Source organism: Propithecus coquereli, unplaced genomic scaffold (assembly GCF_000956105.1).
Source record: "Propithecus coquereli isolate 6110/MARCELLA unplaced genomic scaffold, Pcoq_1.0 Scaffold6, whole genome shotgun sequence".
Taxonomy (NCBI): domain Eukaryota; kingdom Metazoa; phylum Chordata; class Mammalia; order Primates; family Indriidae; genus Propithecus; species Propithecus coquereli.
Genome location: NW_012151951.1, coordinates 6,347,976 through 6,375,134, shown reverse-complemented (window position 1 = coordinate 6,375,134; position 27,159 = coordinate 6,347,976). Strand labels below are relative to the sequence as shown.

At 37.3% G+C, this 27,159-nt stretch overlaps 1 protein-coding gene across 2 annotated transcripts in view; it reads left to right on the top strand.

Annotated features, from left to right (window-relative positions):
- The window catches only part of GUCY1A2 (guanylate cyclase 1, soluble, alpha 2), a 356,160-nt gene that overhangs the window by 254,502 nt on the left and 74,499 nt on the right, over positions 1–27,159 (top strand). Inside the window, exons 6-7 of one of the 2 annotated variants that reach the window (XM_012659180.1) lie at positions 22,374–22,517; positions 23,109–23,143. In XM_012659180.1, the coding sequence (XP_012514634.1) occupies positions 22,374–22,517; positions 23,109–23,143 (179 nt within the window). The remainder of the gene's footprint in view (positions 1–22,373; positions 22,518–23,108; positions 23,144–27,159) is intronic. The other variant, XM_012659179.1, reaches the window with a different exon arrangement.

The window sequence follows — 27,159 nt, the reverse complement described above, 5'->3', positions numbered from 1 at the left end:
TAGTAGTAAATGCAAATGTTAGCTGCCATTAGTATTTCTCACACAGGTGTATCTGAACATACGGGGGTGTGTGTTATGTGATTATGTTTGTATGTATTTGTGTGTGTATGTGTGTATAATACATATTATGTATAATATATATAATAATAATGTACCCATAGCTTTTTCAAAAAGAATAAAATATGAATGAACTCATTTAACCCTTCCATCACTAATATGTGAAATTATCTCCATTTTCATGTAAGGAAACTGAGTTTCCAAAAGGTTAAATAATTCAGATAATTTAGCTAATAAATCAGAATTTAAACTGAGGCTTATCTGATTCTAAAGCCTACAGTTTTTGCACAAGTTTAGCCTGTCATCAAAACAATGATAAAATGATAAAAGCAAAAAGTGTAAACTGTTTTAAAACTACGTTACATGATCAGTAACTATAACCATAGTTATACCATCAAGTGATGAGAAAAACTGTATGATCACCTTACCCAGATCTATCACTCTCTCTTCAATTGCAATTAGTTCAGAAATCTGAGGAGCTATATCTTTAAAATTGGGGGCTCTTCCATCTGCTGTCCTTTCTCTTTGTCGGAAACCAGCTGGCACCTTCTGTCTTCGTTTCTCCTATGGAGAAGTAGCATACCAAAAGGGATAGTGGGAGCAATGGTCCCAGGTGCAGGCAATAAGAGGTATACTTTTAAAATTATGAAACTGGATAAAAGTTGATCTGATTTTCTAAAATCATCTTGCCCAGGCAACTCTGCAATATATTAGTGATAAAATACTTTCTTCTGTTGGGGTGAAGGAGAGGTGGCATTCCCATCACGAACCCCAAATGTGGTTTGCAATTGTGGAGTTAAACGGTGAGTATCAGTGTCAGGCTTGGATTGGGGAAAAGGAGCAGAAAGACAAGATGGCACAGCCGGGAAACACCAGCATCAGAATTCTGTTAGATCAGGGAATCTGATGTTGAGAATGTGAAAAACAGCAACACAAAGTTCTTACTGCCAAGGGAATGCAAGTATTATGAGTCCAGCTGGAAAAACAGAGTCCAAGACAATCAGCAGAGTAGGAAGGAACAGAAATCCAGGCACACTCTCAGGGGTCACAGACCTTGGAACTGGCCTCAAGGGGACTGGATTACAGGAACTGGAAACCCAGCAGCAGGTCTGGGTGCAAGTATAAAGATGGGCATCAGGACAAAATTTGATACAGATCCAGAGTCTTTTCCCTGGCTAGGACCAGGCTTAGAGTCAGAGGGTGCACAGGTCACCTCTATAGATTCAGAGGTAAACCAAATGTGGAAACCTTATCAAAGGATGTGGAGATGTCCACAGAGCTTTTGGATGCTAAAAGTGGATTAGACCCACTGAGACATTAGAGTTACAAGGTTAGTTATATGTGTTTGTGAAAATACATAGAATATATTTGGGCACAATCGACATTAATGCAATTTGAAAATTGCTAGATAACCAGAGTTCTGAAAAATCTCCAAAGACCAATGAAAACATTGTGTTGACTTTATAAACTCAAAACCTCCATGAATACAAAACCAATCGAAAGAGCCAGAAAAGCGATTAAGATCATGTACATTTCATTTAATTTATATACGTACATTGTTTTGCTTTAATCTCCTGTTAGCTTATAGACTGCTGTTAACTGTAATTCCTTAATCGCTTTGAGGAAAAAAAAGTCTAGACATTCTGTTTCAGTATGTTTTGTGCTGCTGTGATAGAATACCCGAGATTGGGTTATTTACAAAGAACAGAAATTGATTCTTTCAGAGTTCTGAAGGCTGAGAAGTTCAAAATGAAGGTGCTGGCGTCTGGGGTGGTCTTCTTGCTGTGGCCTCATATAGTGGAATGCTTAAGGGCAAGAGAGAGTGAAGCCATTCCTACACGCCCTTCAGCTGGTGGCATTTATCCATTCATGGGGGCTCCGTCCTCATGACCTAAACACCTCCCATTAGGCCCTACCTCCCAGCTCTGTTGTATTGGAAATTAAGTTTACAGCACATGAATTTTGGAGGACACATTCAAACCATAGCACATTTAAAAAATAAATACAGAATGTAGAAGTAAATAGTAATAAATATCCATGATAGGAAGGCTCATACATAAGGTGATCAGTGTTCACTTTTGAGTGTGTATGTTAATATCCCAGGGAAGCTGGGTCTGAGCTTCTTGATGAAGACTACCTAGGCTTCGCACTGATGTGCTGGCAGCATCCGAGTTTGTGTACTGAATAAGTCTACCAGACTTAAATCCCCATCTTTAACCTCCTTTGTAGAAGCTGAAAGCAGACATTTCTCATATGAAGCTTTAAGGATATAGAACTTTATACCTCAAGAATTTCGATTTGTCTTGACTTTTGACAATACAAAGCTACTGAAGCTGTCTGCAAGCAGCCTTTGGAAAATGAAGCAGAATCTCAAGGATGTCACTTCACCATGAATTGGATTTTGCAGACACATGAAATGCTTCATTTCTCCCTTGTTTTGTTTTATGATAAAGTAGAAAGCCCTTCAAAGTGCTTAGGTACTTAAGTTATTCTTGGAATTTTATAAATATGTATATATCATTTTACTTCATTTCCAAGCACTAAATGTCAGTTCCATTTAATAAAGAGTAACTGGTTCATTTTTCTCCAAGATTTATATGTTTTCTCCTCTAATGATCAGAGAACATATGTTTGAAATTAAACACTATTAAAGACTTATACTAGTTCTTTTCAGTAGTCTTCATCAACATCAGTGTCACTTACTTTTGTTGCTATTTTATTGGAAATGAAGTGACAGTGTTGTAGTAAGTGAGAAAAGAGGAATTTCTGAAGTAAAAAAAAATAGTCCATTCATTCACTCACTCAGTAAACATTTTTAACTCATTCACTTGATAAAGGGGCATAACTCCCATAGAAGCTTATAAAATGTTAGGGAAATTGGCATGTATTTTTAGCATAATTTTAATGAGTAGAAAAGAACTAATTTATATGCTTTAGGAGGTAAGGTGAAAATCACAGATAAGCATTCTGTTCTGATATCTTTTCTACTGAGGGGATTATATTGTCAGTTTCAAAACACCATAATGCTCTAAAAATTACCTGAAAAGGGCTTTGCCTCATTTATATTTTTGCCTTTGGCAAGCACTTAGGTTGGAGATAAGGAAGAAGCAAGGGGAAGGATGGATCCTTCCTTATGTTCCTTTCATTCCATTCAGCCAAGGCTGCGAATCCCAGTGCTATCTTAAGTACACTACTTGCAGTTCTCATCTTTCCATCTTTAATTACTTACTTAACCTCTCTGCCTCAGTTTCATCATCTGTAAATAAAGAGACTAATTTTATCTACCTCATAGTTACATTTCATGAGCTTTGAAATGAGATTTATGTAAAATGCTTACAATAGTGTCTGGTTCATGATAGCAACTATGAATGTTAGCTGTTATTATTTCTCAAACAGGTATATCTGGGCCTGTTTGGGGTGTGTGTGTGTGTGAGTGTGTGGTTATATATGCATATGTTTGTGCTTGTATGTGCATGTGTTTGTATACACATAAACTGTGTGTATCTAGTGCTTAGTAGAAATAGATAAAAATGCTTACTTGTTTAGGTTTATTTTTTTAGGTTATTAGAATTGTGTTATATACCAGAGAAAGATTGTGAAGGAAGGACAGGGAGAGAGGTAAAAATGGGGGAGGGGCAAGAGACATTGCTTCCTGAAATGCATTACTGGTATCATCTTCACTGGGTCCTCATAGAAACTATTCTTGAAAATGGATCCATAGTCTATCTTCATGGATCATTTTTATCTGAATAATCTGAGTTACAACTTAGACTTCATGAGGATGACAGTGGTTCTTAAAGTTATATTGATTCATGTGATGTCTATGGCCAACACTTTGAAACTGAACCAAAAATTTCTATTTTTTGTATTCTAAAATGACGTCTTGAATTATTTTCTTTCTATATACAGAGAACATTTCTTTTAGCATTGTGACAAATTGTGAAGACAGTTAGAAGACTAAAATACTTGGAATTGCTAAGCAGAAATCAATATTGATAAAGCGTCTTGCTGTTTTATTCAGAGTATTTTGGGGTGGCTGTTTTTGTCCCTATTGATATTAATTTTCTAAAATGTGGTGGCAATTGCAAGAAGATTGATGTTTTTCTATTTTTGAAACCAAGTGTTATGGACTGTATGTTTTTGACAACCCCCACCCCCCAAACTCATATGTTGAAGCCCTAACCCAAACATGATGGTATTTAGAGGTGGGGTCTCTGGGAGTTAATTAGGTTTAGAAGACATCTTGAAGGTGAAACCCCCATAATGGAATTAGTGTCCTTATAAAAAAAGGAAAAGACCTGCACTTGCTCTGGACATAGTGAGAAGGCAGCCATCTGTAAGGCAGGAAGAGAGCCCTTACCCGGGAACTGAAATGACCGGCACCTTGACCTTGGACTTCCCAGCCTCTAAAACTGTGGGTTTAAACCACCTCGTCTATAGTATTTTGTTGTAGCAGCCTGAACAGACTAAGACACCAAGAAAATAGATATCACTTCTAAAAACAGTGTGGAAATTTCTTTATGATGTGAGGTTCTAGAAAATTCTCTTAATAGATTAAACCCTTGTTGCTAGGATTTCCTATATCTAATAAGGATAAATGTTACCCCATGATGTAAGTAAAAGATTTTCGCTGGCCTTATGGAGTTAACTGCGTCATTACAGAGAAAAAAAAATGTCTCTTGTGTCTCAATAAGCTGTAAAGAAGTGAAGTTCTAAGCCCAAACTACTTATTTATCTTTATCATTAACTACTTCATCGGAACAATGAATAACTAGCTTTTAGTTTACATGCATTTTGCATTTTAAATTTTACTAATAGTTTGTTACTCCAATATGTTTTCTAAAAAAAAAAAATCACTTAAAAAATTGGCTTTTCAGGCCGGGCGCGGTGGCTCACACCTGTAATCCTAGCAATCTGGGAGGCCGAGGCGGGCGGATTGTTTGAGCTCAGGAGTTCGAAACCAGCCTGAGCAAGAGCAAGACCCCGTCTCTACTAAAAATAGAAAAAAATTAATCGACAACTAAAAATATATAGAAAAAATTAGCTGGGCATGGTGGCGCATGCCTGTAGTCCCAGCTACTCGGGAGGCTGAGGCAGAAGGATCGCTTGAGCCCAGGAGTTTGAGGTTGCTGTGAGCTAGGCTGACGCCACACACTCACTCTAGCCCGGGCAAAAGAGTGAGATTCTGTCTCAAAAAAAAAAAAAAAATTGACTTTTCTTCATAAAGAACTATTGTCATTAAATCATCAGTTGAGACCCTGAGGCCATTTAGCAGAGGATTTCTGACAAGCTTTAGAATGTGAACAGGTCAGTTGTGTCCCCATCAAGGTTGATGATACCTGGGTATTGGGTGAGTTTACTAAAATGGAAATTGGTCTTCTAGGCAAGACAGCTATCTCTTACTTATCTGATAGTATTGCCTTATTGCAATGTGCAAATATTACTGAATTGGAGTGTTTTCATTACTTTTTTTTAAACCAGACCTTTAATTAATGCAGATATGAAGTGGAAATGCTATAAATAATTCTCCCACTACTTACCACTTAACAACAGTGACTTTAAAAGTGCAAATTTCTTAAATCAAAATGGAACTAGCAGAATTCACATTTACTAAATACAAACTGTGTTCCAAACACAGTACTAAATGCTTTCATAGTGATATTTCACATATTTTCCAGAACAATCCTGTGCTATGGGTGTTACGTCTTTTTTAAAGATGAGTTTAATAAGTGGCAGAGATGTTATTAGAATTTAGTTCTGATTCAGTCAAAAGCTCATATTTTAGAAAACATTGGCTTCAATCATTCATTTATCAGGTTGCTAGTTTTCCTGATTAACTGGATACAGAATCAGGACCAAAATTTTTTCTGGAATTTATATATAAAGCTATATATATTTTTAATAAATTGACATTCTGTTCCTAGTAACTTTGACAGTTGCCAGTCAGATTTCATCCCTTTAAAATGAGAACAATAGTATGTCACAAGGACTGTCCTGAGGCTGAAAAGAAGAACAGCTGAAGGTCTGAAGGTCATTGTTATGATCCTGAGATGTTCAACGTAGTAATTGGAAGATGATTGTGAATTGGTAAATTGCAATTCAAATTTTAGCCTAGAGGTAAAAACATAACTCTGTTTTTTAAAGAGATATTCAACAAATCTGCTCTTTTTGAATATGTGTTGGACTTTGTAAAGACTTGTTCTCTTTGGATCAAGGAGGTTAAGGAGGATCTTTATGCAAAATTTAAAAGAATAATTTTAGTGCAGTAGAAGGTCCATATGAAATCAACAATGAAATAAACTAGCTGAAGCATATGCTGTGGTCACTGGAATGATTCAAATATAAGCTACATTCTTTTGATGGGGCAGGTGGATGAAATTCTCAGAAGGCCTCCTGACTGTGAGATACTAAGATTCTAAATTCTCAGTGTTGGAGCATATGTAGTTGGCTAGGAAAATGTTTTCCAAGTGCAAATCAACATGCTACCTCCCTATTAATAGATTATTCATCTGTGGCAAGTTTTAAATGATTTATGTCTATTTTTGCAAACATATTTTAAAGTAGAAAAATGAAAATTTAACTTTGTCATCTTGAATTTGAGTAAAAATGGATATAAATGTTTATAAGTTCTGATGCATTTTTCAAGCTTTGAAATGATTAACATGACCTTGAAGTTGGAACACTGTAAGAAATCAGTTGAAGCAAAATCCCTGTTAGACTGCTGACTCAGCTGTGTGTGTGTGTGTGTGTGTGTGTGTGTGTATGTGTGTGCGCGCGCGCACACGTGCAGGCACATACATGTGTTGAAATCTATGATAGCTGTCTATTAGGATAATGCTGTTCTTAAAGTAGCCCAAAGGAATAATTTTTAATTTTACATTTTTCTTTGAGTGAAAGTTTGATATTGGATAGTTTTTACGCTGTCATAAAAGGGAAACTTTCTTCTTCTTCCTTTTCCCCCTTATTGAATTCCATTACTAGTATCACCACCTCATATGCAATAGGGCATGTGTCTGCTCCTTGATTAAAATAATGTGTTTGACCATTATGGAGAGGATAGGTGAGAACTTTGAAGTTGCTCATGACAGTGCAATGTCAGCTAAGTGTGGAGGAAAGGGTATTGAATATCAAGCCTGAAAACCTGATTTTAATGGTCTTTGTCACTTAGTTGAGTTAGTCATATAACTTAGCTATGCTTAGCTTCTGCATATATAAAATGGGAACAATAGTATTGATCTCACGTTTGTCGCAATTGACACATAAAATGTGTTCAGAAAATGATTGTTCTTGGGAATTTTTTTCTATTCAGAACTCAAAATAATGACAATATCTATGGAAAATTGTTCATGAATTAATAAACAGTAGCAGCAGTTGACTCCAAGTGGCATCGTTCCTGTCAAAGAAGACTAAGACCAGAGAGAACATCTTGGGGAATTTGCTATGAAGGGAGGGACAGGGACTGATATTTGTTGAATAATTGATAGGTGCCAGTTGCCATGCTAAATTCTTTCTACAAGTTTATTGATTTATTTTCAAGATATAATTGATCATGAACTGGATTCTAAGTATTAATGTAGGCGTTGGGTCATAACACTAAATAAGATGTTTTATTTATTTATTTTATTGATTTGGATTTTATTTTGGATAGGATTTTATTCATTTATTGGAGTTTTTATTCATTTACCTAGCTTTTATGAGGTGTAACTAAGAAGTAAAAATTGTGTAAATTCAAGGTGTTCGATGTGGTGCTTTGATATATGTATATGTTGTGTAATGATTACCACAATCAAGTTAATCAACACATAATTGATCTATTACCACACATAATTAACCCTGTGTGTGTGTGTGTGAGTGATGAGTGTACTCAAGATTTACTCTCTTACCAGATTTCAAGTATATGATTCAATATTATTAACTATAGTCACCATAGTGTATACTAGATCCCCAGAACTTATTAACTTTGTAACTAAAGTTTTGGGTCCTTTGACCAACACCTTCCCATTTTCCCAACCCCCAGCCCCTGGCAACCACCATTCTATTCTCTAAGAGCCTGACATTTTTAGATTCCACTTATAAGTGAGATCATGTAGTATTTATCTTTCTGTGTCTGGCTTATTTTACTCAGCATAACGTCCTCTACGTTTATCCACAACTGGCAGGATTTCCTTCTATTTTATGGCTGAATAATATTCCATTGTGTGTGTGTATATGCATGTATACATAATATTTTCTTTATCTATTCATCTGTCAGTGGACACTGAGATTGTTGCCATATCTTGGCTATTTCGAATAATGCTGCAATAAACATGAAAGCAAAGCTATCTCCTCAAGCTACGGATTTCATTTTCTTTGGATATACAAGGGCCGTCCGGAAAGCACCCAGCCATTGTTAATATAACAAGAGCATATTACATGGCTGGATACTTTCCGGACAGCACTCATATGCCCAGAAGTGGGGTTGCTGAAAAGTATGATAGCTCTATCTTTAACTTTTTAAGGAACCTCCATACTGTTTTCCATAAAGGCTATACCAATTGACATTCCCACCGTGTACAAGGTCTCTTTTCTCCACATTCTTACCGACTCTTGTTATCTCACACTGTTGATAATAGACATCCTAACAGGTATAAGGTGATATTTCATTGTGGTTTTAATTTGCATTTCTCTGATGATTAGTATGAACACTTTCTCATATACATTTTGGCCATCTATATGTCTTCTTGTGAGAGATGTTTATTTAGGTGCTTTTCCTATTTTTAAATTCTGTTATTTTTAGTATCTGCTATTGAGTTTCCTGTATATTTTGGAATATTAACCCTTTATCACACATATGGTTTGCAAATATTTTCTCCCATTTTGTAGGTTACCTGTTTCATTTTGTTGATAGTTTCCATTGCTATGTAGAAGCTTTTTAGTTTGATGTATTCCTACTTGTTTATTTTTGCTTTTGTTGCCTGTGATTTTGATGTCATATCCAAAAACTCACTGTTAAGGTCAATGTCAAAGGGCTTTTTCCCTCTGTTTTCAGCTAGGAGTTTTGCAGTTTCAGAACTTACACTTAAGTCTTTAATCGATTTTGAGTTGATTTTTCTTTTTTCTTCTTTTTTGTTTAATTTCAAAATATTAAGGAGATACAAATGTTTTTTGTTACATGTATACACTGTATAATGGTGAAGTCAGAGCTTTTGGAGGGCCTATAACCTGGACAATGTACACTGTACCTGATAAGTAAGTTTTTATCCCTCATGTCAGTCCCATTCTCCCACCCTTCTTAGTTAATTTCCAATGTCCTTTATATATCTTTGTGCCCATGTGTACCCATTGTTTAGCTTTCACTTATTAGTGAGAACATGTGGTGTTTGTTTTTCCATTCCTGAGATAGTTCACTTAGGATAATAGTCTGCAGTTCCATCCAAGTTCTGATATGTGAATGGCTACACTTGCTTGCTTTTGAATGCCATTTGCATGGAACTTTTTTCTATCCCTTTAGCTTTCATCTGTGCAAGTCCTTGTGAGTTAGATGTGTTTCTTGGAGACAGCATAGACTTGGGTTGTGATATTTCATCCATTCAGCTAGTCTATGTCTTTTAAGTGGAACATTAAGTCCATTCACATTCAGTGTTAGTATTGATATGTGGGAATCTGTTCTGTTCATCATGTTGAATGATACATTGTTATTTTATTTTCCCTCTTGTGCTACTGTTTTATAAGGTCTGTGAGCTTTACTTTTCAGGAGATTTTACACTGGTGGGTAACTATTTTTCTGTTCCATGTAGAGTATACTTTTGAGCATTTCCTATAGAGTATGTCCAGTAGTCATAAATTCCTTTCATGCTTGCTTGTCTGGAAAAGTGTTTATATATAGCCATCATTTATGAAACTTAGTTTTGCAGGGTACAGTATTCTTGGATGGCAATTGTTCTGTTTAAGAAGACTAAAAATGGGGCCCAAATTCCTTCTAGCTTGGAAGATCTCTGCTGAGAAGTCTGTTGTTAGTCTGATGTGTTTTCCTTTGTAAGTTAGTTGTTGTTTTCGTCTTGCAGCTTATGGAATTTTCTCCTTTATTTGATTTTGGCCGGACTGATGAGAATGTGTCTTGGTGGTGTCCTTTTTGCTGTGAATCTTTCAGTGTTTGATGACTATCTTGTATCCACATATCTAGATCTCTGGTGATACCACGGAAGTTTCTCTCAATTATTCGCTCAAGTAGGTTTCCTATACTTTTTGCTTTTTTTTTTCCTCCCTCAGGGATACCTATAATTTTTGTATTGGCTAGCTTTGCGTGGTCCCACATTTTTCTGAGTTATTGTCCCTTCTTTATTCTCTTTTCTGCATCTTTGACTGACCGGGTTAATTTGAAGCCTTGTCTTCAAGCTCTGAAATTATTTCTTCTGCTTGGTCTAGCCTGCTGTTGAAGCTTTCTGCTGTATTTTGAAATTTCCTAAAACTGTGGTCCCCAACCCCTGGGCTGCAGGTACCAGTCCATGGCGTGTTAGGGACCGGCTGCAAACAAGAGGTGAGCGGCAGGTAAACAAGGAAGCTTCATCTGTATTTACAACCACTGCCCATTGTTTGTATCACTGCGTAAGTCCCACCTCCTGTAACATCAGCAGAGGCATTAAATTCTCATTAGAGCACAAACCCTACTGTAAGCTGTGTATGCGAGGGATCTAGGTTGCGCATTCCTTATGAGAATCTAATGTCTGATGATCTGAGGTGGAGCTGAGTGGGGGATACTAGCACTGGGGAGCAGCTGCAAGTACAGATTATCATTGGCAGAGAGGTTTGATTATACAATAAATGTATGCGTGTGAATCATCCTGAAACCTTCCCCCGACCCCCGGTCTGTGGAAAAATTGTCTTCCATAAAACCGGTCCCTGGTGCCAAAAAGGGTGGGGACTGCTGTCCTAAATGACTCTTTCATTTAGGTTATTTTATATTTTTTCTTATGTTGTCTATTTCTTTAATGACTTTTTCATTTTTTCATTCATCTCCTGAAAAAACGTTTTGGCTTCTTTGTGTTGGTTTTCAGCTTTCTCTTCAATTCCATTCATCTTATTTGCCATCCATATTCTGAATTCCCTCTCTAACATTTTGACAGTTTCCTTTGGGTTGGTGTCTGTTACTGACATCCCATTGTGATCCTATGGGGGTGTCAAAACAGCTTGTTTGTACATGTTGCCAGCGTTCTTATGCTGGTTTCTCCTCATCTGAAACCTCTTCTCTCAGCTCAAGACAGATAGGTTTGCAGTGTACCTGTTTTCCTCTACTGGGCATTCTCCTATCTAGTGAAAGGAAGGAGAAGTCCTAGGATGGCGCACTTCTATTCTACTTCAGAGGATTGACCTTGTGGGAGAGGGGTGGATACACTGAGGGCTTGTAATGCAATTGTTCTTCTGCTGCATCATCCCATTCCCCTGTGGTTGTCACAGTCCAAGCTGGTGTTGGGGATTTTCATACAGTGTTGAATTTGTCCCCAGGTTGCTGTTGGAACCTCCCAAGAGGCTGGGAGAATCACTCCCCATGAAGGCAGGTGGCAAGGGAGTTTGCCTTGCTTGAAACTCTGTGCAGAGGTGGCAGTGGCAGCTGGGTGAGGCTATTTAGGTGGTGGCCCCAGATTTCAGGTCTGTGGGTGCTCACTCTGCTCAGTTTCAGGGGCACTGGTAGTACATGGTGAGGGGTGGCTTCCAATGAGGGGTCTATGGCAGTGTGCAAGGGGCAGTACCACAGTGGCTGTGCAGCACAGGATGTGGTTGAGGTCACCAATATGCACAATCCACTACACCACCAGGGTTACAATGTATGGGGCCACCAAGGCATGTGCAGCACAGGGTCTTGGTGGCTGGGTGAGTCACAGAACCTTGACCAGCGGTTGGGCAGGTCCTGGGCCTTAGTGGGTACCTGGGTAGGTCAAGGGACCTTGGCTGTTGCCTGGGCAGGTTGTGGGACCAGGGCCAGTGGTGGTATAGCTCATTCAGCAACAGAAGCTGAGCAGCCTGTGGTTGGTGAAGCTGGGGAGATGTACAGTGCCCCACTGGCGAATTGTCTCCATTCGCCCAGGTCCAACTGCAACAGCTGCTGTGGTGCTACTCAGGTGGCACAGTGCTATCAAGATGGCGGTGGCAGATGCTGAAGGTCAATAGGTGCCTGCTCTCCTTGGATCCCTTGGAGGTGGCTGGGGCATTGTTGAGGGAGGGTGTGTGAGAATGTGCACCCTATCCACTCCCTCCCCAGCCTGGCAGGGGTAATGGGGAGGCAGCTGCAGTGGAGCTGACCCCTCTATAGACCAGGTGCTCTGGCTGAGAGTGCAGAATAATGTGTCTTGCAGTGACCCAGAGGCAGAATTTGGCAGAACCCGCTGTGCCTGCTCTCCAGTGCAATGCTACTGCACAGTCTTCAAGCAGCTCCCTGATCAGTTTGGAGGCCTGCTGTGGTGGGGGAGCCCCCTTGCAGCTCACGTTCAGCATCCACTGGAGGAGTGTAGAGCCCTGGGGATCTCTTGATCTCTTCCCTGACCTGTCCCCATGTGTGGATGCTTCCCCCAGGTACCTTTCGATCTTGCCAAGCTATCACCTCACCTCTCTCTCCTTCACTTTGAGTATCTCCAATCACTTCTCTAGTGATTCAAAATATTCTTTTCTGAGACAGTCCATCTGTAAGTGAACAAACTTCTACCTGCAACTTTTGATCCTCTCTTTGAGAGCAGTGAGTGTGGGCTGCTTCTAGCCTGCCATCTTGGCCACAATTCCCCTGAGATGATTTTTCTGTATGTTTTAAGAGAAAGATCCAGTTTCATTTTCCCATCCCAATCCAGCTTCCCAATTAATTTATTGAAGAGACAATCCTTTACCTATTGTGTATTCTTGGTGCCTTTGTTAAAGATAGTGTAGAATTATTTCTGGAATCTTTATTTTGTTTCGTTGGTCTATATGTCTATTTTTATGCCAGTACCATGAATGTGTTCTTCATCAATGTGAGTTGGTTGAATAGATATATTTTATAGTCATGTAACAATGACTTGGGTTTCGAAATGTAATTTATACATTATCTGTATTGACCTAACTCTTGATAGAGATGTTTATCATACAATCTGACTCCGTCATAATTTTTTAGTGTCTACAATGCTTGCATGCAATACTTAAAAGATAACTAAGGCATTGTCCTTGCCTTCAAAGTTAAATGATTTAGCAATCTAGACAGAATAATTATAAAGTACAAAATATAAATGACTGGAGTATAAAAGAGACAAAAGCCAAATTTTATTGAAGTTTTAAAAGAATCAAAGATAATAGAGGAATGGGGATACTTTCAGAAAATCAGAAAAGATATAGTATAAGAGATGGACTTGGAAGCAGGTGACAAATTTGACAGAAGTCAAAAATGAAAAAAAGAGGGGCTGGGGAAGGCTTGCTTTCTAAAACTATACTTAATCTGGGGGGGGATAGAAGATAATCATTCCATAGATATCTAAGAATAGTAGGATTTATGAGGGTTGGATTGTCTCCTTTAAAAAAATTCCTAATGAAATATTTACTTTTGATTTGCTAATGGGGCCACACTATTCACTTTTGTGACATCAATTAGCACTTTTTATGTGTTTATTCAAAATATAGCAGACATCCACAATTCTATGGGGACATGTTTAAAGTTCTGGTAAATCAGGAATCCCTGGAAAACTTTTCTTAAAAATAATACACTTTTAATAATTATTTTATAAAGAGTGAATGGATGGACTCCAGGTAGAGCAATAACTTTGAGTATAAATATGGTGCTGGGAGGTACAGAAAGTTTGCAAATAACGTCGAGTTATTCATTTTGATTGGAACATGGAGTTAGTTAGAATGATAGTGATGGATGAATCTGGGAAACTGGAGCCCTGTTGTTGAAGATCTTACAGTTCTGTTTACTATATAGCAGAAAGAAATTTTGAGTTGCCAACATCTAACTTGAGGATTGAGAATGAAATTTTTACTGGATATTTCAATATATTTCTATTTGCTAACGTACCTCAGTATTAAATAACCTTTACATAAAGAACCTGGAGCCTAGCAACAGTATTTTCCACATGATCAGGATTCCTGTGTGAGATCCAGAATTTACATTGATAGATCTACTGAGAGATTTTTCGGAAGGAGAGCTTTCTGTGATAGGCAGTCATTTGGAATCCATTTTCTCTCATTTGGGAGTAGTTCCCAGGCCAAATCACTGTTCTATTTATATCCATGACCTCATTTTCAGTGCTGTATTAGCTGAGCACTGTGGAGACAGCCTTAAAAGAAGCCGTATTTGGGTCAAAAATATCAACCAAAATGAGTGTCATTAGACAGATTGTTTTAAAAAATGAAGGAATTTTTTTGATGTAGTTTTATCAGTAAATTCTTAAAACTTATTTCCACCTGAATTGCTAAATCATTATGAATGAGTCACTTGGATGTATTTAATTGAAGTTAACAAACTTTCTTTGATTGTTGAATGCCTACTCTGCCACATTATTCTCAACATTGGTGGGGTGTATGTACACGTTTAGGCTGGTTGTTTTTAGTCTACAGTTTTGACAAATAAGGAAATGTCTGGAAAAGTTTATTACCCCTATCGATAGAGTGGAAGACAGAGGAATACATGGGAATGGCGGGAGTCAGGTTAGATTGCGTCTCTTCTTTCTGGAAGCCTATGGGCTCTTTAAAATAAGGTGAATATTTGGGTGAATCTTCTGCTATTTTTAACTCACATCACATACAGAAGTTTTTCAGACTTTGGTAATCATAAAAAGAATGACTAGGAGCTTTTGAAAATGCAGATTTCTGAGCCTTATACTAGATTTTGATTTAATAAATTCAAGTGGCACTTGGGGATCTAATTTTTAACAATTACCCAGTACCATCTGAGTAACTCTTATGCAAGTGGTCCTGAGTTTTACATTTGAAAAACTTGCTTAAGGGACACTTCTGATTCCTAAATGCAGAAATTGGATGTAATTTAAAGCATTTAGTAAAAGTCTTTTTGGGCATCCTGATACTGTGCTAGGGTCTAGGGATATAAAATTCAATAAATATCCAGTAGGAGGAGAGTACAAACACACTCACGTGTACACACACACACACACACAGACCCCAACATGATATCTACCTTGAGAGGAGTGATAGAAATTTGTCCATGGAATGGATGTAAGAAAGTTACAGATCCAGATATAGGGAAAGAAAACTTGAAAAACATGAGGGCTAAGTCCTGAGATAGATTTTGCCTTGTTTGCAGTTTGGTTTGGGATGTGCCCTAAAAGAACTGCGTAGTCAGTGAAGTGGAAATAGTTTTCCTTCTTTTCATTTTGAGACTTCTTTAAATGTAATGAGTGCATCAGGGTCCTTTAGAAAGAGTAAATAAACCTGGTTGCAATCCATATTCTGTATCAGGGTCTCTGAGAATGATCAGCTATGAATTTAAAGCCACTGGGGAAAATAGCTGCCTACATGTAACAATGACAATGGGCTTTAGGAGCAGATGACCTTTTATTTTCCTGGGACTATGCAAGGATTGGGTGCCTGTGTACAGAAATTCTTCCCTCTGAAGTGCCAGTATAGCTTAATAACAATGTCAAATGAGGATTTTCAGTTCTTTGTATGACAGGTGGTCGTACAAATAGAAAGTAGGAGGTATGATGAGGTTACTTTAATGACTCCTTATCACACCTTAGTTCTATAGATATTACCCATAACTTCATATGGAGGGCAAGTACAGAGCTCCAGCCTCTGCAACATTAGTATATCAAAATTATTTCTAGAGTATTAACTTTTAGCATCATAAAATAAGATCCTGTAATGAAGATGCTAATATTGAATGACTGTAAGATTATTTATAAAAACTAAGAATAGCGTAATAATAATTTTGCTTTTTCATGGTCAATATTTTATGGAGGGGATGGAATAAAATGTTGAGGTTGATCACAATATAGTGTCTGACTAGAATGAATTTGCATATGTTCAGTTTCCAAAGACGTAGGGGCTGCTTCTGGGTCCCTTGTGGGAAGTGGAGCCTCTTCTTGCTCAGTTTTTGTGACTTCTATACATAGCAACTGGGACTAGGGGCACCCTCTCCTCTAGAGTTGGGGTGACATGGGTGTGGCAATTTCTGGGCTACCCCATCCTGCCAGCCATTACCTGGGATGCCTCAATTTTCTACTGGCAGTACTGTTAGTGGTAGGCAACATGCTTTTAGGGAAGAGTGCCTCTGCTCCCCCCATAAATGTTAGAAACCCTACGGAAGTTGAGTCTAGGTCTTGGGCAGTAGCTAGTGTACAGGGTTGGCCAAATGATGTTGACTGAGGAGTGTGCCACTTTTCAATGGCAACAGAAGAGGTAAGGAAAGCAGAGGAGGTGGTAGGTGGAAAAAAGGTGGAGAGAGGCTGGAGAAGGAAGAAGTGTAGGTAGAGGAAGAGATGATGCTATGATGTCTATGGGGAGGGCAGAGGAGGTCATGAAGGAAAATAAAGTGGTAGAGATGAAGGAGGAGGCAGGGCTGTGGCTCCTCGAATGTGATCATTTCAAGGACTTTCTGGAGACTGCAGCTAGAGTCAGTAAGTGCTCAGGCTGACAGGGTCTTCCTCCAGCTGGAGCCCAAATTTGGGTGGATGTGGTGGCACTTAGATGGGGACATGGATTCATCAACCAAAATATACCCACCTTCTGGGATGCCACTTTTTGGAACCACCCCCACCCAAGGGTCATGCTTAGGGGCCAGGATGCAGATTTGCTGAGGATCATATCAGTTAGGAGGAGAAAGAGTTCAGACATCCAAGGACAGGTCACAAGTTCAAATTCTTCTTTTGAACCAACCTGTACTTCAGAAATAAAGTGATCATTAAACAATATGGGGTCAGATCCTCTGGGCAAGTGGTTATTCTTTCCATTCCAATCACATGGCAAGGATCCCATGCCCCAGTCATTCATCTGCAGGAGTAGAACATCACCTGTGGCTTCTTCACCTGGTCCTCAGACTACAACTTCCCAGAATCTGACAAGATTGCTGTTATTATTAAAAGGATCTCTGGCCAAACTCCTGAAATGCTACTTGCTACGTGGAGGGAAAGCCAAGTTACTTTCAGCAGGGCTGCGCAGATCCTCACGCAGATAGGTATCAGTGTAGCTAACTCTTACCTTTGGAAGTTGCCCTTGCTTCGGATCATCTGCCATCTGTTGTTGCACTTGTCCTTGGCCAACAGTGATGTGTATGTGCTGACCTCTCTGCAGCTTGGCTACTCTGGTCTTTCAGTGATTCCAACTTCAAGAACATGGCTTTTATGGATATGGCCATCACTTTGTCTAAGCCAAAAAAATGATGAAGACTGTATTGCCTTCATCTACATTGCTTGAATCTTTGTCTGTGTGAGGGCCTTCCCACCTCTCTTTGATGTAGGTCTTTATGAGTCATTTCCAATGAGGATCAGTGCATATTTAAGAACTGCAACCTCAAGAACAATGAAAGACTGGGTTCATGCTTACTGTCTATGGTGAGCCACTTACCTTTTAGCATGTCCAGTGGGCATTCCCTGGACCTGAGACCTTTGCTTAGCCACTACCACCTGGATTTTTATCTTTAGCTAGGAGCCCATTTCACCCTTGCTGCTTAGTATCTGGCAAAACAGGGACATAAACAGTGGAGAGCTGCTGCACATGTGTGAGGGGAAGGGCAAACAGGAGAGGACCTCTTAATCTACAAAAGTCCACAGTTTTTCCTGCATTTCTGCATCCAGTAAGTATCCATGAAGGCCTGTGCCATGCTCTTTTTTCCTGGCCAGCCTTTGGATAATCTTGTCCATCCACTGATGACCCCATTGTTTGGTTTCTAGTAAACAAGGATCTCCACAACTGCTTGTGGACTTAAACTCTCTGCCAACTATTGGAAAACCCCTCCACCTTACCTGTCCTCCTTGTCACCCAGGAACCATACAAAATGTCAGGTGACTGGATGGTAAGTGTGGCTCAGTCCTCTCAGCAAGGGTGAATATGGCATCCTTTCCAAGAATCAAGTGTTCTTAGCCATAGCCAATGAGCCCATGAAGAATGTGGGACGTTTGCTAGCTCCTTTCACCCACCTGAGCATGACCAGGTGACTTGGTGCTCTGTGCGGCACTAGGAAGGAAAAGAAGGTGTTTCTCATCATTAGGGTTTATCTACATCCATCTGCCTACATCTCACTCCAACATCCGTTCTCTCTCTCTCTCTTCCTTTCCCTTTCTCTCTCTCTCTTTTTAAGACACTGGAGTCCGCAAACATGAAACAAAACAACTAGAAAAGGAGACTTTCTAATTTGCTTCTCCTCTGGATTGTATTCAGAGGGAGAGAGGGAGGTTGTCCAGTAATGTAGACTACCAGAGCTCTCTGACCCTCTAGAAAGTTCAAAGGAGACAGACCCAGGACTATGGAATTGGATTGAGATGGTCATGAGTCCCATGGGACAGGGATGGTTAATTGCCTAATTGTGTGCAGTGTTCCTTTGGGCTAATCCTATCCTCAGTACTAATCCCCACTCCCACTCCTTCCTAAGCATTAGCCTGGAGGGAAAGGAGAAGAATTTTATGGGAATGTGATTCTATTAGGAGCTCAAATAAATTCTTTTAAATGATCTAAAACTAAAATACCTAAAACTGAAATAAAGTGAATAAGAGAAGTGAATGCATTGCTCTAAGAAATTGATTTACACCATCTTTATTTCTGGAATAATGTGAGGATCTTGGTTATAAAGTGTTGAGAAAACATATACTGAGATAGGGGAATTCTTTAAAGTTTGATAAAAGCAGCTGTAGTCATATGTAAGGCAGGCTGTTGTACGTAATATTTTTGGTACTTAAAAGCCTCTTCTAAATTCACAAAAAAATGTAAGGTTTTTCAGACATTTGCATAAACTTTACCTTTCTCCCATCTCCATGCTTAGTTTAACCATCTTCATTCTTATCAAATGCTATTTAAGAACAGGTGGGATATGGTGAAAGTAAATGAGATGGACTATTTTAGATTGTGTCTGTTGTATTTAAAACTATGTAAAAACACTGAGGCAGTTATAAAGGGATTCAGAACGTAGTCAACTTTTCGGACAGTTCTTTTGTAGTCCGTTTACAATGTCCACTTTTTTCACTTTGGTTTGACTCAAGGGAATTACCCCAAGAGCAATTGGAATTGATGTATACTTCTTGCACTTTCCCTGCTCCTCATGAAGCAAAGTTGACTAATTACTTTTTGAAGGGATCCACTAAAATTTCCACATATGCTTAATTTTGCTAAACTTGTATGTAGCTGCCTTAGACCAAGGGAGAAGAGAGAAATACGGAGTGTTCGTGGAAAGCTGCATTACTAATGCAGCAGTGTTTCTGCCAAGATTTTCAGGTTAAGATGCTGAATATATCTGGAAAGAAAGAAAAATATCACACAGATGTACTACTTAAACTTTACAGGCATCTGGGTATTTGAAAATTTCTGAGTGATTACCTATTCATTCATGTTCTCATTTATGCTATTTACCAAATATTTCTGACTCCTCTCTGGGTACAAGGTAGTTTGCATTTTCCCACTCCCTTTACGTTAAGCATGGCCATATAACTTGCTTTGGTGAATGAATGGTGAGAAGAAGCTATACATGTCGCATCTGGGAGGAAGCTTTATGAGCTGCTGTGCTATTAGTCAGAACCTCTTTCCCTCTACCGTGGTAACTAGCTCCAGATGTGGTGGCTATATTAGCCTTGTTCCTGGAGTGACGAGATGTGGAGTTTCTTCCCTCCACTCCAATCTTTTGACCTTCAGGAATATGTAGCATGAATGAGAAATAAATTTTGTTGTTTTAGTGCATTAAGATTTGGAGGTTCTATTGTTACTGCAGCATAATCTAGCTTAGCCTATGAAAACCACATCTCTTAGGTTTTCCCTTTTTTCAGTAGGTTGAGTGTCTGTGCATAACTGTGAGAATTCCACATGCTAGTATGTGTCATTGTTTTTTTGATGTCTATTTCTTGCCTAGATTCTTGGTTCTACTTTTTCTGATAGCTAACCAAATGCTAGATAGAAACCAAATGCTATAAAATCTTACATGATTATGCATTTATTTCAATGTGAATTTTTTACATTTACATTGTGCACGTATTTATTTTGTACTTCATTTATGTGTTATATCATTTGGTAACATATTGGTCCATCTTTTCCATGCTATTACATGACATACTTCTAAGGAGAAAGTGCAACATACAACTAATCTTTAGTGGAACTCAATGAATTTTTTTCTAAAAAGGTAATAGAGATGATGAGAAGGATAAAGATGATAATGATGGTGATGATAGAGATTCCGGGAAGTGCTTCAGGAACATGTGTGTACAGAGTGACTGCAAAGCATTTCAATTTGTGCAAGCAATTTACTGCCCATGTGTTCCGATATCTGAAAATCAGAAATCAATTTCAAAGTATATAACTAACAGCATTCTAGATTTTAAAATTGTATGGAAATGCAAAAGGATGGCATAATGTGAGGATTAGCAAAGGACATTGTGTTATTAGGAGGAAGATGGTAGGTGGCCACACTTGAGATGTTTGTTGTTTGCTGAGAGTCTTTCTCAGTGAGAATTCTTTCCAGGAAGTATATTTTAGTCTTTGGAATAAAACCATTGCCAACTCACATTGCATTGCCTTTCTATTCTTACATATAATTTTGTTTCCATTTTTATAGCATCAGAAAACAGATCTTCAAGTGAAAATTTTGAATGTAATAATAGGTCAATAGAATCATTTTTGATGCATATTTCCTGATAATCAAGTGACAAGTTCGGCAGTCATAGTCCCATGAGCTTCTTAAGTGTTGTTATAATATTCCTTAAATTGTGCTCAAAGAATTTTATGATGTCTTTTTAATATTATAGTGTTAGAATGCATTCACATGAAATTTAATTACTTATATTAAATTTTAATAGACTATTTTATAATTCTCGATATATTTATGATCGAAGTATCTCCAGTCATTGAGGCATTTTTTTTCTAAACATATCTACATAGCACACAGATCTACCTGGTGCTTATGAAATGAATGGTGAAAATAGGCAAGTAATTAGAATGACTGCTGTTGTAATCCTGGTTAACATAGACGATTAACTTATTTATTCTTTTGGTAAATATTTATTAAATAGCTATATTTTAGACACCAGGCTAAACACTATGAATACCTAGATGAAAAAGACATGGTTCCATTTGTAAAGAGCTCACATCACAGCTGGGACACATAGTGATTATATAGATACATATTGATTATAGCCTGTGATGAATATCATAGCAAATAAATGTGGAAAGTGCTGTTGAAACAGAATAGTGGAAGTGATAAGTTCTTTTACTAAGGATTAATGGATGGATCATGGAGGGCTTCACAGAAAAGGTGACATTGGAAGTGGGCATTTAACACAAAATTTCATCACTTTGGTCTAATTAATAATATTAGAGCTATTGAGGATTTTACCACCATATCTATTGGATAATTAGGAAACTTTTCTCAGGAAATAAGTTTTATGCCTTTTATGCCATGTTCTATGCTTTGGAAATTTGGGGGTTTTAATGTGGGTTAAATATTTAAAATATTTAACAATAGCAATGGATATTCAGAATAGATGCTGACAACAGAGTCTGGAAAAACCCCTAAAATGCCCATTAACTCTTTAATTGTATGCTTATGGGTGGGTTTCTACACCTCAATTTTTTATCTCTCAAATATAACTAATACTAGTTTCTTTCATTTAGGATATTTGTGAAGATAAAATGAGATAATGTACATAAAGTGGTTGACAGAATTCATGATACAGAGTATGAATGCAAGAAATATTAGGTATTGTAATTATTCAGTAAGAATGGGCCTGACAACAAATTACAGCTATATCTGAAAGGGTGGAGCAATTGGCAAGGTGGAAAAATTGGGAAAAAATGCTTTCCAGGGAAGGACTATTTGAAAGTTTGAAGGAGACCAGAGGGTGGCTTTGTAAAATGCCATTATTTGGAAATTTTCTAGGCGAAATACTGACAGTTCTATTTTTGTGGGGGATAATTATTTTATATTACAGTTGCTCCTAATTTCAGTGATCATCTATGGTGATAATGTTAATGAACAGCCCTGGAGTGAGATGTCAGTATTTGACTGTGGCTGTTTGCAAACTCAACTGTGATTACACACAGTTGTCTAATTGCTTAATTTATTGATATTTTGCTGACATGTTTTTCAGCAACATTTGTGATTGCAGATAACTAATCATTTCTCTTCTAGCTCATTATCATACGTTTGCATTTGATTTGTCTGATTGCTGCAGGTGGAAACAATAGGTGACGCATACTGCGTTGCAGCGGGGCTCCACAGAAAAAGCCTCTGCCATGCTAAACCCATTGCTCTGATGGCCTTGAAGATGATGGAACTTTCAGAAGAGGTGCTGACACCCGATGGAAGACCAATTCAGGTAACCCTTTCAACAAGGCAGTTTGAACAGGAAGTATACCATTAACTGAAGGGGGCAAGAAATTCCCTTCTGAATTCTGCCTATTTTGATTTATAGATCTAGACAGTTTGGGCGCTTATGGAGGACAAGGAAAGACTAGAGGTAACTTATAAATACAGGAAAAGAACAAATGTATAATAATATGGCCCAAAATAGGAAAAAGTGTGTGGAAGGAAAATTACTGTGGAGAAAAGAAAGAGCTAGTAGCTCTTCTGGATCTCTGAATCCTTGTGTATGATAGCCCTTTGACTGAATCCAAACTTCGTAGAACAAATCCCGTTATTAAAAGGATTTGTTCTATAAAATTTGGATTCGGTTGAGGGGCCGCACTTGGAGATCTATCTGGAGGGCCACATGTGGCTTTGAGGCTGTAGATTCCCCACCCCTGGAAGGGGAAGAACTTACTGTTAGTGACCAAGTCACCAAATCTAAGCAAGGATGATGGTGAGATTCAGGGTCTGAGAGGTAATCCAAGAAGTAAAATCAATGAAGCAAGAAAATGGAGGATCTGGACAACTTCCTGTGGGTAGTGCACAGGTGTTCCTTATAAAGCCTCAGACCTCAGAGTTACTTCTGCAGTTTTTCTTGTGGCAGAGCTTGAAGGTTAGAGTTGAATAACTTAGAGAACTTTAAATACAATGGAAAATCAGCTCCTGGTATGTTGTACTCTTTTTGGTACTGATGGTTCTCTGCAATCTGGGGTCTACCTGGTGAGAATACGAATGGTACAGTTCACTTGGCATTAACTAGTAAAGTTTAACTTGTGTATATCCTACAACCCAGCAATTTCTCCCCCAGATGTTTGCACAAATACAAACGGGGTACTTGTGCGTGTGTAGCAAAAGTCACAAGTGATTATTCACAGCATTACTATTCATAATAGCCTCAAACTGGACATAACTCAAATGTCTATCATTATAGTAGAGTGATAAATTGTATTTATACCTCGGTATAGCATACAGTTGGGAAAATGAATGACTTTAGCTACTGATGTCAACAAGGATGAATGTCAGAAACATAATATGAAGCAAAAGAAGGAAATCAAAGAAGAATGCTGTAGAATTATTTCATTTAATTGAAGTTCAAAACTGGAAAAACTGAAAAAAAACATGCTGTTTAGAAATGCCTGCATTGATGGAAAAAACATTAATGGAAAGAAAGAGAACGATTAACACAAAATTCAAGGGAATGAAAGATGATGGGGAAGGAGGAGGATGTAATAGGGAAAGTGAACATATTGTAAAACTTTTCATGTTATTACTATTTTTAATGTGTACATATATGTTTATATTTGACAATTTAAAAGTGGAAAGAAAGTTTTCTAACCACTTCCACCAGTGAGGAAATTAGGGAAGTATGGAGTGTTAAAAAGAAAAAAAAAAATCTAGTTTAAGTCCCCTCAGGGCATAATTACTGAATTATTCAAATATTTCAATGGCATTTCTGCCACTTCCAGGAAAACAAACAAAAGGAATACTGTCTCAGATCTGCTGCAAACTGCAGATATACATATTCCAGATTAAACTCCTATCAGTTCTTAAATTTTCAAGCCTGCCAGTTGGGAAGTCTTATCATTTGGAATTGTTTTTAATACTGGATTTTATTTCACAGGAAAGATAATGTTTGTATTGATTCCAGTATTGTCATAGCAAACTGAAATTACCAGAGAACAAAATCAGGGAATTGTGTTTTACAGCGTGCTCATCAATATTTTCATTTGTGGGATATAACATTAGCTCTTTTTTATGAATCAGATAGTCTTATTAAATCAGAAGAGGAAATGTCCATAAAGATTTAATAAGAACACAGAAAGAGAATTCAAAATAATAAACCACCTTAATTATTTTAGCTTCATTCCTAATTTATAGAATTTGCATGGTTTGGCATTCTTTTTTTGGCATATTAATTTGATTTTAAATTGCCTTCTAGCTTGGTGCCATGGTAACATTTCTAAACTTATTGAATCTTTCGTTATAAAATGCTTGGGTGTTGTAGTACTATTGATATGTGATCAGTTGATTGTTTACCTCAAATTACATACTTTTTTAGTCTATTTAAAATGCAAGCTTTTAAAGTTGCAATAATTGCTCAAAACAAAACTCCCCAAGCCTGTCAAAGTTTGAAAAATAAATTGATAATTTTTACATGACTTTGTAAACCTTTGAGGCATCCTGTAATATGGGAAATAGAAACCTGAATAGTCAATTATAATTGCTTGGAAATGATTGCTAATATCCTTGATTCAGTAGTTGTAAAACTGCCTGCATTGTTTTAATTTAAAAAATAACCAGAGGATGTGGCATTTTGTTTATTCAGTATATAAATACTCACACAAATTATTGTTTAATAAGTACTCTAATGAAACTCAGAAGCTAGTTCTAGACTGTATCCAGAAAGCATACACAAGTATGGTCTATCTGTATGGTAAATTCTGAAAAATCAGTCTGCAGTGACTTTAATTAGGATTGCTTTTAAAAAGAGTGATTGGAATGTTTTTTCATATTTGATCATATAATGTTTATTCTGCTGACGGAAAATATGGAAATGCCAGCATTATGACTATTCCTTTTTTATTCCTCCCTAAAGAGAATCTGTTTCTTATATTTTAAATAGACAATTGAAAAGTAAAATCAAATTTATATTTTCTCTCCCTTGTTTGTACTAGCTATATTGTGATTTTACTAGAAAATTGGATAACTTTATGCTGTTCTTTAATCTTGTGAACCTAATCTTTTTGAATAAAGTTTTTAGTGCTGAAAGGCTACATATACTAATAGTTTAATCACTCTTTGATTAAAATAACTGGTCATTTATTGTTATCTGTGCTTGATTCTTAAAAAAAGTGTTGATGGGAAAAGAAAAGTTGGATTGAGGATTGACTAGAGAATGTAATTAGGGATACATTAGAAAGACAAGTAGCATTTTCATGATTTAAACCTTTTATAGAATATTTAGTATGTCCAAATATCTAAGTTTTAATTGTGTACTTCAGTTTTAAAATATATTTTCATTAAATTTTATCTCTTAGGCATACAAATTCAAATTCCCTTCATTAGTTTAGTGAACAGTACCTTTTAAATAATGAGGCAAGTATAGAGAGATTGTGAAATAGACTTAAACAATGTGTAATCATGTAATACTAATGTGTTTCACAATCTCAATTGCAAATCAAGGTAATGCTATGAATTTATACTGACTAGTCCAAAAGCAGGAATATTAATGTACAATTTACATGTATTGTAATACATTAAATTGTAGCTCCTTAAGCTTCAACTTCTAATAAGTTTACAGGATTTTTGAGATTATAAAACAATTATTCTCTAATTAATTTTTAAATAGTTGTTGCTATGTACAAAGGAAACCCAATATTGTTATTTTACTATTTGGAGGAATTTGGTTTTTTCAGATATTGTAATATTTAATTAACACCATGAGATAACAGCCTGGGAATGTATTTAGAAAAAGAAAAACTAATTGCAGTTGGCCCTCTGTATCCATGGGTTCCATGTCCTTGGATTCAGCTGACTGCCAATTGAAAATGTAGGTAGGCCTATGATGGTTGCATGTGTACTGAACATGTACAGACTTTTTTCTTGTCATTATTCCCTAAACAATACAATATAACAATTATTTACATAGCATTCACATTGTATTAGGTATTATAAGTAATCTAGAGATGATTTAAAGTATATGGGAAGATGTTTGTGTTAATAGGTTATATGCAAATACTCCATTCTATAAAAGAGCCACAAGTCTCTTATATTACTTATAATACCTAATACAATGTAAATGCTATGTAAACAGTTGTAAAAAAACCACCTAAGGTGCCAGAAAAGAACTGCATAAGCATTAGAAGAGCTCACTGTTAAGATACTGAGCTCAGTTACCCTCATTTCTAAAGCCTATCAATTAGGCATATTGGAATTCACCTTTAATCTTCTGGGTAATGCATGAAGTGGCAGTTTCATTAAGTTACTGTTTATCGTAGCCATAATACACAAAAATACTATAAAATATCACTGGTGAAAATTAATGGCTAGATATATTTTCTAATACTGTGGTCCCCAACCCCCAGGCCTCGGCCGCTCATCACTGCTTGAGCTCCGCACCACCCTCCCCTCAACCCCCACACCGCACTCCCCTACCCGTGGAAAAATCGTCTTCCATGAAACCAGTCCCCAGTGCCAGAAAGGTTGGGGACCGCCGTATCTAATAGATCTATTCTGTGTACCAATTTATTTGGAACTAGAAATATATTTATGTTTTTAAAAATCAGTACGTTTAAAGTATTTGTTCACTGAGTGTTTACAAGTAAAGTTATAACAGATTCTCTTCAGTAGTTTGTTTCCTTTTAATTATCAGAACTTCATTCTATATACTGTCTTCACATCTATCTTCTGACTAATTCATACTTCCCTCCGTTGCTTGTAGAAGTCTTTGGTAATCCCATCTACTTAATGCATAATGTTGATTATAGCAGTTTATAGTATTTTAAATTTTCATTTATCTGACAGCATTTTTCGTATTGTTTTTATTTCTTGAATTCATCATCCATAATGATTGTAAATTCTTTGCTTGATAATCCCATTCTCTAGAGCCCCTG